This window comes from Ambystoma mexicanum, chromosome 8 (genome assembly GCF_040938575.1).
Source record: "Ambystoma mexicanum isolate Mex_15411 chromosome 8, UKY_AmexF1_1, whole genome shotgun sequence".
NCBI classification, from domain to species: Eukaryota; Metazoa; Chordata; class Amphibia; order Caudata; family Ambystomatidae; genus Ambystoma; species Ambystoma mexicanum.
Genome location: NC_090929.1, coordinates 235,922,954 through 235,933,909, shown reverse-complemented (window position 1 = coordinate 235,933,909; position 10,956 = coordinate 235,922,954). Strand labels below are relative to the sequence as shown.

General features: G+C 55.4%; 1 protein-coding gene across 2 annotated transcripts in view; it reads left to right on the top strand.

Moving 5' to 3' along the window:
• The first annotated feature begins 902 nt into the window (after nt 1–902).
• Nucleotides 903–10,956, top strand: part of LHX6 (LIM homeobox 6) — a 562,516-nt gene continuing 552,462 nt past the window's right edge. Inside the window, exon 1 of one of the 2 annotated variants that reach the window (XM_069609654.1) lies at nt 903–1,234. In XM_069609654.1, coding sequence (XP_069465755.1) covers nt 1,157–1,234 — 78 coding nt within the window. In that variant the 5' untranslated portion in view covers nt 903–1,156. Of the gene's footprint in view, nt 1,235–2,014; nt 2,332–10,956 lie in introns of those variants that run through there. The other variant, XM_069609653.1, reaches the window with a different exon arrangement.

Sequence of the window (10,956 nt, the reverse complement as noted above, 5' to 3'; positions counted from 1 at the left end):
TTGTCTATAGCCAATAATCGATTATAGATTTGGCAACGATAACTCGACCAGCTGTGCTCCAGGTGTGTGGGTCGGGGCCGCCGGTTCTGCTGCTGCCGCCTCACCCGGGCATGCCAGACAGACCTCGCGATGTGCAAGTCTAGATTTCGTGGGGGCCATTAACCTTTGACCCCAACACGCGCCGAGAAACTCCCCCAGCCCGCCACACGTCCGGGTATCGCTTCCGCTCCCGCGGGCGAGTTTTAAAAAAGTAGAAACAGATGTAAATGTCGCGTTTCCCCCATTATTGTGTGGCGTTGACTACCTGTGTGAAAGCGTTGTGTATTTAGTGCAGATTACCCGAGGCGAAGAGGAGTGGCTGATTTGTCAAAGATCACACAATGTATGTACCACTGTTCCCCTGGCAGGAGTGCAGAGATGTCTCCCTGCACCATTTCGCTCCAGTGGGGACATTTGGTAACGTTACGAACACGAGGGTGTCTAAGAGAATTGACATCCGTGCCGCAAAAGGAGGGCAACTGGGGGGTTTAAATTGAGGCACTGCAGTACATCAAACCCTCTGCAAGCGCAGTTCTTACAAGTTGAATGGAACTATGTGGATGGATTTTAAAAACACCCTCTATTCTACGTGTGTGTTTAGGGGGGCTGGTGGAGTGTGCCATTCTCTTTACGAACCATTGTCGAAAGTTCCTGATCAATCTTTCGCGCGCGCACACACACACACACACACACACACGCGCACACACGGTGGTTGTGCATAAGCCTCCTATGGGAGATTTCAGAGTAGACCTGACTTAACCCCCAAGCCTCAGCCCCCCCCCCCTCCCCTGCCCCCTCTGCCGCTGCACGCACACCCCTCCCCGTCACTCAACTTTCCCTCAGTCCACTTCCTGGCTTCCAGCAAACTCCATCCTAACAGGAAAAGTGCGAGGAAGCCTTGCGCAAACTTCGGGACCGCCACATTCTACGAGCTCTCCTGCGCCGAGTGCTCCGAAGGTGTCACTGCGGAGGGGGAGGGCAGCCTGCCCGGCCCATGGAGGGCCTCAGCCTCTGAGGCTGATCCCCACAAACGCTTCCACCGTGCTGCGGATTGTGAACCCTGCACCGCGGAGTGGAGCTCTGCCCGACTGGCCGTCTTGCACACCATTGTAACCCCATGTATTGGAAAAATGAGACTCTGGCCCCCCTCCCGCAGGGAAGCAAGCTATTTTCCGAGGGGGAGTCGGCGGAACAGGTATGTTGACTGTGTCTAGTCTGTGTTTGTAAACAATCGAGTCGTGTATGCGTGTACGACTACGTTATTTTCTCCCATATGGTTTCCACTGTGTCTAAAGCGCCCACGCGCCGCCTCGGGTGGGCGCTTAAAATTATAATAAATTCCCATACACATAGTTTGAAGAAAATCTGCAACTTGCATTTTACACCAGGCTCATTTCGGAATGATCCAGGAACAACTTCGTATAACCGCAGTGCGCCAATTCAGCTCTGGACGATGCATAAACTCTCCGTTGTGCGAGTAGCCTTTCTTGGTGAAATAATCGGACATTGCACATATCTCCAGGGAGCAGACCTAGTTGCGGAAACGGTTTCGGAGGTTTTGATAAATACAAGGATTTAGTCGAGTCTGGCCGTGCGGAGCCGCATTGTTTTACGTGAGTGGGGTCTGAATCGGCGCAAAGGCGCCCAGTCTGTGCGAGCCCGCCCGGCTGCCTTCCTGCGCCCCAGCCTCAGCTGCAGCCGCCTTTTCCCCGGCAAGCCCCGGATCCAGGGAGTGCTTTGTGAATAGTTTACGCGCTCAACCCTGCCTCTGCCGCAGCATTTTGTGCTCTGAAAAAATTCGATTTTTAATTACCGCCATTAAAAAATCAAATTTGCAATTCTTTGGGTGGCCTGATGGATTTGCTGATTGACAGCTGAAATTGACACTCCGGATGCCTCTCGTGGCGGGCATTTACGGCAGTTTCTAATTGCAGGTGGTTTGTTTTTCAGCGCCTTGGATTGCATGGGAACTGAGCGATTACTTCAAGAGGCATGGGTTAAGTGCAGGGAAAAAATGCAATCCAAATTCAAATTGGTTCATTAAAAAGACACAGCTTTTGTTGCGAAAAGGGGCTTTAAATGCCCACTAGAAAAGTTCGTATTTATTGTTTGGAGCTGGTTTATATAGGCAGCCCCGAGGCGACGGTTCCGAAGCAGATCTTGGCGAATTTCGGAGCGCCGTGGCATTTTAAGCGACTTCTCCCCGGCTTCTTCTGCACGCTGATGTCCCAGGAACCCCCGGTCGTGCATGGAGCAGCCCTGGGCCTCGAAGCCAAGCACCTACGCGCCATGGTAAGCGGGCTTCTTTCACCGTTTCACTCCTTAGGTGTGGCCTGACACCTCAACTGGCGAGGTAGCTCGGCCGGTTAGTGCGCCTGCTTTGCAGGATAACGGGTCCGAATATTGGCTGGCGCTGTTCGCTTTTCATCATGGGTAAAATGCATGCCGTTGCCTTGAGTAAACAAGCCGCTTGCTAGTAGTTCCTGATGACCATTTGGTGTGCAGTTTCTGTTCTTCGGGTGTACAAATGTGTATATTTAGCTGCATGTTCATTCTAGGGGTATATAAATGTACCCTTCTTTCATAATCCACATATATTCAGTTAATGCGAAATGTTGCCCGTGCGTCATTGGCCGAAATTTGGCAATGTGTTTTCAGCGCCCTCTTCCTTGGGGTGTCGGTATGTTTACATCATCGTGAGTCCAGTTGTCTACAGGTGTGACCAGGACACCATGATGCTACGGTCGGGCGGTCCTGGGCGTGTGCCCCTTGCAGTGGCCGGGCAGTCGCCACCTCTAGATGTAGGCCTGTACACTGCACCTTTCTAAAATCTTGGTAGGTCGGCTTTATTCCCAGTGCAATTGTCAGCGGTGGACGGACAGTTCGGTGTCCGCGGCGGGGTATGTGATGAGTTGCAGGCCGTTCCATTTTAAGGGATTAGTGACCATTGGGGTGTGGGGGGGGAGGGGGGGTTAGGGGGTGTATTGGCCGGGCGGTGTTAGGGGACAGATAATTTGGACACTGCTGTGTCCAGCCCCTGACGAGGGGCAGATCGTATGTGAAGAGGTGGACAGTGCTAGGTCCTGTCCAGGCTCTGATATTGGACATCTCTAGTTAATTAGTTGGTGGACAGTGCACAGTCTCGTCCAGTCTCTGGTATGGGACATCTCGTGTTTCAGGAGTTTGTGAACAGTGCAGAGTCCTGTCCAGTCTCTGGTATTGGGCATCTCTTGGTTCAGGAGTTTGTGAACAGTGCAGAGTCCTGTCCAGTCTCTGGTATTGGGCATCTCTTGGTTCAGGAGTTTGTGAACAGTGCAGAGTCCTGTCCAGTCCCTGGTATTGGGCATCTCGTGTTTCAGGAGTTTGTGAACAGTGCAGAGTCCTGTCCAGTCTCTGGTATTGGGCATCTCTTGGTTCAGGAGTTGATGGACCGTGCGGTTCCTGTGCGGGCTCTGCCAGCGGCAGTAGTGTGAAGTGTCGGCGGACAGCGCTGGGTCCTGTCCAGACTGTGTTACGGGGCAGCTCGTGTGAGTGGAGTTGGTGGACAGTACTGGGTCAGATCCTGTCCAGGCAGTGTTATGAAAGGGTTCATGTGTGTGCGGAGCTGCGGGACAGTGCGTTGTCCTTTCCAGGCTCTGCCATGGGACCGCCGAGGATGAGGGCACTGCTGGGTCCTGCCGCGTTATTGGACGGCTCGTGTTCGAAGAATCTGTGAACCGTGCGGGGGTAATGCCCAGGCTGTTGGGTGACCCCTCGTCTATGTGAGGGGGTCGCGGGCAGCCTGGGTGAAGGAGTTGCGCCGTGTTGTGGCGGCCACTGATAGCCCGGAAGCCCACTACGTGCGTGCTTCACGCTCCCTAGCGGCCATCTGCACAGGCCCAGCGTAACTGTGCGCCGTATGACAAAAGACTTAAAAAGGGGTCTCGTGCATATCCTGGAGAGCAAGGAAACGGCCTGCGGGAGGTGAAAAACTCGGTATCAGCCCTGGGTCTGCGCCTTTCAATTCCAGTGTCGGACTATAAGGGTCCTGCCCCGAGTGGCGGCTGTGCCAAAGCCTCGCGCAGCGGGTCCTGCGAGGCCTGCCCATAGAGGGAAGGAGAGGGGTCCGGGTAGATCAGTCCTGGGAGGTGGGCGGTGATACAGGGCCATAGGGTCTGCCGACAAAAGGAAGAAATGCAGGTCCTTGGACGTGTTACCGTAGAGGCGTGGGGAGAGGTCCTGGGGGTGGTCTGTCCATGGAAGCATGGGGAAAGGTCCTGGGTTAGTCTGTATGTAAGGTGATGGGTCCTGTGGAGGTCTGTCCACGTAGGCATGGGGGACATAGATCCTGGGAGGTCTGTATGTAAGGGGATGGGGGACAGGTCCTAGGGAGGTCTGTATGTAAAGGGATGGGGAATAGGTTCTTGGGAGGTCTGTCAGAGGCATGGGGGAAGAGGTCCTAGGGAGGTCTGTATGTAAGGGGATGGGGATAGGTTCTGGGGAGGTCTGTCAGAGGCATGGAGGAAGAGGTCCTAGGGAGGTCTGTATGTAAGGGGATGGGGATAGGTTCTGGGGAGGTCTGTCAGAGGCATGGAGGAAGAGGTCCTGGGGAGGATTGTATGCAAAGGGATAAGGGATAGGTTCTGGGGAGGTCCGTCTTGAGGCATGTGGGAGAGGTCCTGGGGGCATCTAAATGTAAGGGGATGGGTCCTGTGAACGTCTGTAAGGGAATGGGGCTTCACCATTGACACTAATCTGTCCTTCCAGAATCACAGGCAAGAAGGCTGAAATAGCCTACCTCGGAATCTCTACCCTTCAAAAAAATCAAACCCTTCATCCTGGCGCAGGACTTTCGGACCGTAGTGCAGGCCTGTGTGGGCTTGCTCACCAAGGGGGGGGGGGGGGAAATGCTCTCCTGCTGGGGCTGGCCGCTGCTCACTTGGCTCCCCTAAAAGCAGTCCACCACGCTGCGGCATGGCTTATTACGGTAGCATGGAAATTTGACCGAATTACCCCCATCCTACGTGAATTACTTTGGCTTCTATCCCAAGCCAGGAAATTGTGCGAGACTGCATGTATCATCTACAAAGCAGTCCTGAGTAGCACACCAGCGTACCTGGCGGCTAAGCGCCACATATCTGGTGGCATGCGCTCCTTGCGCAGTAAATCAACCAACCAGCTTGCATCACAACTCTTCCACAAAGAGAACCTGCAAACAATCCTTCTCTAGTCATGCACCCACACCCTGGTACTTGATCCCGGTGTCCGACTCCTCTCGCAATGCCCCACAATTCTCCAATTTCACAAATCTCTTAAAACTTCTCTGTCAACACCTTCTTTCCAAGGACTGATTTCAATGGATGCACATACTGATGGACAGACCTCGCAGTACTGCGCTACTGTTAGGATGGCAGCCCAACTGCCAGCTACCCACAGCCTGTACAGTGCTCCGCTGCTCTCAAGCTAGGTCCGCGCTTTAAACAAAAACATTTAAAAATAGGGGACCAGTCCTGTGGAGATCTGTCCGTGGGGACATGGGATAGAGGTCCTGGGGACGTCTGTATTTAAGGGGAATGGGGCAGCTTGTAGGGGCATGGGCTGCGGGCTGTTGCTGGTGTCCGAGTCCAGGACTGCTGGCTGCCCAGGGCGCTGGCATTTGTCGGTTTACTTGCCACGAGAAGCCAATGTTTGTGTTGTGAGGGTTGGTGTTTGTACCGCTCATTCTAATGATGGGCCTGTGGGCTGTGTTTCTACACCTCTGGGCGCTGTGGACCTGTATGTGAAGGGTGCTGGGGTATAGGGTGTGCTGGATATTCGTGGACTTCTCTAATGCCAGTCCCACGAGCACACAAGGCCAAGAGAGGCGACAAAGCTCGGTGGATCGGGTGGAAAGGGATTGGGTATTTTGCATAATATCGGGGCAGGACGAGTAATCTCAAAACGCGCCTAGATGAAGACCACAGCACACCACACACACCCACCCATCATTCTATAGACCAACAGCGGTGCTTAACTTCTACACTCAACGTGTTTACTTCTACCTGGGCGCCCCATGCAAGATCCCAAAGCCGTGTGCGCCGACACAGTAAGGCGTCCCTAAAAGAAATGAGTTCCCAGCAATATGCGCGATGTCGCTAGGCGGTTAACTAAATAGTCCTGACTGGTCGTGCAGGTGTGCACTGACCCGTGTAATTGACACGGGGCTGCTGAACGGCGGTGTGTTGTCAATGGGCGCGTCTGTGGTCAGCATGCGGTTCCGACTTCATCTCGGAATATCTGCACTGTATTCCGCCCGAGTATAGCGTCTTGGCGGTATCCAAGGGTAGCCGGTGGATGGGGCGTTTCGCTTCTTTTTTCTGAATGGTGCTCATCGGTGGTCGGGGCGCTACACCCCCACCGCCCCCTTTGCTGGATAGACAGAGATGTGGGTCGCAGTTGACTTGGGGAAACCCCCGGGTGTCCCTTAGGTTGACTTTGGGAGATATTGCAGGACTCGTGCTTTTTCGGGGCGCTTTACCGCAGGCAAGATGAGGGGGGCTGATTTCTCGGTGGCCGATAGGCTTCTTGCAGCTTTGAAGGTGTGGGTGAAAATGAGAAGACGTTACTCCCGGAGGCGGGGCGGAGGGTGGGTGCTTTTTAGATATAGCGCCCCGACTTGTTGAACCCACACTCCCGTCCCCATTTTAAAGTGATATGGCGCTGGGTGGTGAATTCACCACGAGATCGCCATCCCTGCGTCGTTGGCACCGGGTGCAAAAAAAAAAAGGCAGAATGCGAGCGGATTCGTGGACTCCGCGCCTCCTATACCTGTGCAGGCGAGGCGCTAACCCCAACCTCTGGGGGTTGTGAATTATTCTGTGGTTACACCTGTTCTTACCCGCTTCATATCCGGGGTTATGAGCTCATTTAGAGAGATCTCTATGTGGCGGCATCTCCCATAGCGAGCGCGCGCCTATGTCGGGCTGTCAATTTGCAGGTGGTGTTCCTATGCCAAGGATGCATTCATGCCACCATTCCCAAGATACTGCTATGGCAGGGTTCACTTATGCGGGGCGAGCCCTCATGCCCGTGCCCAAATGGCCGTGGATGCCCCTAATCAGAGGATTCACTTATGTGGGGCGTGCCCACATGGCCGTGGATGCCCCTAATCAGAGGATTCACGTATGCGGGCGTGCCCACATGGCCGTGGATCCCCTAATCAGAGGATTCACTTATGCGGGCGTGCCCACATGGCTGTGGATGCCCTAATCAGAGGATTCACTTATGCGGGGCGTGCCCACATGGCCGTGGAAGCCCCTGATAAGAGGATTCACTTATGCGGGCGTACCCACATGGCCGTGGATCCCCTAATCCGAGGATTCACTTATGTGTGCGTGCCCTCATGCCCGTGGATCCCCTAATCGGAGGATTCACTTATGCGGGCGTGCCCACATGGCCGTGGATGCCCCTGATCAGAGGATTCACTTATGCGGGGCGTGCCCTCATGCCCGTGGATCCCCTAATCAGAGCATTCACTTATGCGGGGCGTGCCCACATGGCCGTGCCCCCTTCCCCAACTATATCGGGACTGCACATATGTGACGATGCCCCTAGATGTCCATTAGCGGAAGGTGCTCCTATGCAGTGGAGGATCCTATGCCAATGGCGCGCCCACATCCGCAGTGCCCTACCAATGGTGCTCATAAGACCCTTGTGTGCCCATGCCGATCATGCCCCTACCTCTGTGGTGTTCCCGTGGCAATGGTACCCCTATGCCGAGAATGTTGCCACCCCAGCAATGACTAGCGTGACTTCTATTCATCAGGGAGGCTGTCAATCCTTCACGTGATCCTATATCTGGGGTTGACGTCCTATGCCACCGATGGCAGGAAAGTTCTCTTATGCCATGGATGCTGCTATGCCAGGAACGTGCCCGTATTTGAAGTTGCTCCTAACCCCGTGGATGTGCCTTGGCAACATAGCTGGATATTGGAGGGTGTGTGTTGGGGGCGGGGGGGGGGGCGGGGGTTATGTGCTTGTGTGCCCGATATGCTCCTATGTTGGGCGGAGGGGATGCTCCTGTGCAGGGGAGATTCCTATGCCAGATGTGCGCCTTTGCGGGAGGGGGGGGGGGGGGGATTGGGGGTGCTCGTGTGCCGGGGAGGCTCCGATACCGGGTGGGGGTGCTCATGTTCTGAGGTGTACTCCTATGGCTTTTGGGGCTCAAAGTAATTGCTGCTCTTTTGCCGGGGATGTCCCCATGTTGAAACAGATTCAGTGCAGGGGTGTCCCGTCCTGGTTCTCTTTACAGGGGCAATGGCCCCAGTCCTGGGAAAGTTCTCGCCGTTAGAGGTCAAAGGTTAGAGATATATGCGGTATCTAAAGTTGCATAAATCTCATTTGAAGTGGCAGGCCGGCGGCAGAGGACGCAGTCTCGTGGTAGGTTGCTCAGCTTGACACATTTCAGTGACTTGCTTGCAGGCCGCTACACCCACGGACCCCCCCCCCCGCCCCCCCGGACTCCCCCACCTCCCACCTCCCCGGACTCCCCCACCTCCCCGCCACACGTCCACACTTTCCATGGAGGGTAGAGCGCTCGCCGCCCGGGTGGCTGCAGTTCAGCGCGCCCGCTTGTAAGCCAGCCTGTCGGCCAGCAGAATGGCCTAGTGTGTGCATCGTGAGTGGCCCAGTGTGTGCCAGCCTGTGTGCCCGCTGAGTTGCCCAGAGTGGGCAGCATGTGATTGGGCCAGCTGAGTGGCCCAGTCTGGGCTAGCGGAGGGACCCCGTTTGTACCATCCTGTGTGCCAGCGGAGTAGCCCAATGTGTGCCATCGTGTGAGTGGCCCAGTGTGTGCCAGCCTGTGTGCCAGCGCAGTAGCCCAATGTGTGCCAGCGTGTGAGTGGCCCAGTGTGTGCCAGCCTGTGTGCCAGCGCAGTAGCCCAATGTGTGCCAGCGTGTGAGTGGCCCAGTGTGTGCCAGCCGGTGTGACCGCGGAGTGGCCCATTGTGTGCAGCGTGTGAGTGGGCCACAGTGTGCCAGCCTGTGTGCCCGCGGAGTGGCCCGTTGTGTGCAGCGTGTGAGTGGGCCACAGTGTGCCAGCCTGTGTGCCCGCGGAGCAGCCCAGAGTGGGCAGCATGTGATTGGGCCAGCTGAGTGGCCCAGTCTGGGCTAGCGGAGGGACCCCGTTTGTACCATCCTGTGTGCCAGCGGAGTAGCCCAATGTGTGCCAGCGTGTGAGTGGCCCAGTGTGTGCCAGCCGGTGTGACCGCGGAGTGGCCCATTGTGTGCAGCGTGTGAGTGGGCCATAGTGTGCCAGCCTGTGTGCCCGCGGAGTGGCCCGTTGTGTGCAGCGTGTGAGTGGGCCACAGTGTGCCAGCCTATGTGCCCGCGGAGTGGCCCGTTGTGTGCAGCGTGTGAGTGGGCCACAGTGTGCCAGCCTATGTGCCCGCGGAGCAGCCCAGCGTGTCCGCGAGCGCAGGGTGTGATGTCCGCCGGCCTCCTGAAGTCCTTTGCGGATTCACTCCTGAACTCGCCAGTGGAAGCCCAGAGAAACCGGAGCAAACGCTCCTTGTGCCCTTTCGCATTTGCATGTTTACGAGGTTACAAGTACCACTTTTAAAGTCCTTTATGTTGGCCGTGGTGCACATGTTGAAGTGGTATGTAATAGTATTGCGAGGTGTTGTGTAGTAGTAGTGTGGTGTGTGGCCAAGGTAGTAAAGTGTTGGGCACGAGCCACGTGAAGTATGTAGCAGTCTTGTGACTACAGTTTTAGGCGAGGTGCAGCCAAGTTGTGAAGCATTGTTATGAGGTTGGAGTAACACATTTCACAGGCGCACTTTTTTTTGCAATTATTTGATGTGTGACAGTAGTGCAACTGTAGTGGACTGCTGTAATGTTTTATTTAAAGGTTTATTTGGCGATGCCTGGCTGTATTGTGTGGTTTTGTCCAGCGTGCAATGATGGTATCGTATTGTGGTGGTTGTGTAGCAGTATTGTGCCTTGCTTTGTGGCACTAATATGAGGTGTGTGCGGAAGTCTTGCAATGCATGGTGTAACCGAATTGTGGGTGTGGCATTATTGTATGGGAACATTCTGAGGACTTGTGTATCAATGTTTTGGCGTGTGCCAGTAACAAAAGCGCCTAGACGCCCCTGAAACTAGTCACACTGGCAATTGCCCTGCTGTCTGATCGGGTTCACCACCATCTTCTCGGTTGCTTAGGACGACTCCCCCGGCCCTCATACACCACTATCGACCACCCCCAAACACCACTTCAAAGGGGTAACGCTCTCGGGGGCAGTCCTTGCAAAGCCAGGGCCATACTCCCGACGCGACAGCCTCACAGCCAGGCCGATTAATCACCGACAGGAATTAGCTTTCCATCAAAGCCCAGAATCTGGGGGCCCAGCCCCCCGAGCGCCTTCTGCATCTGCCCCGTCTTGAGAATGTCAAGCGATGTTCAAGGCCAGTGCCTAGCCGCAGGCCCAGCCGAGCACGCGCAACACGTCACTCACACCGGGGGAATGGGAGGGGGGCACTGTGCGTGCTCTTTGGGAATGTACCTGTTCGGGGCCGTGTCTGAACCACGCCCAATGATGAGGCCAGAAAGAACCCCGAAAAAACGCACCTCCAGGGTAGTGCTCCCACGAACCCCCTCGAGCCCGAAACCACGTACCTACTACAGAGACCCCCGAACACGAAAACGTGACCCAATAGAGGGCGCAGAATAGCAGTAACACAAGGCAAACATTGGCACGACCTGCACAAGCTGTGCACGTGTTCACGCAGCAACGTGGCCATGCTGGTGGTTTGCATGTACACAAAAAATGTCTGCCTGTGCATTGATCTTGTGGTTAAAATCGCAGCGGATGACTGCACCGCACTTTGGGCGTTACGCTGATTGCAGTGTACTCCTCGGAACTAATCTTCGTGGTAATTGGGGGCGGGGGCGGCAACGTG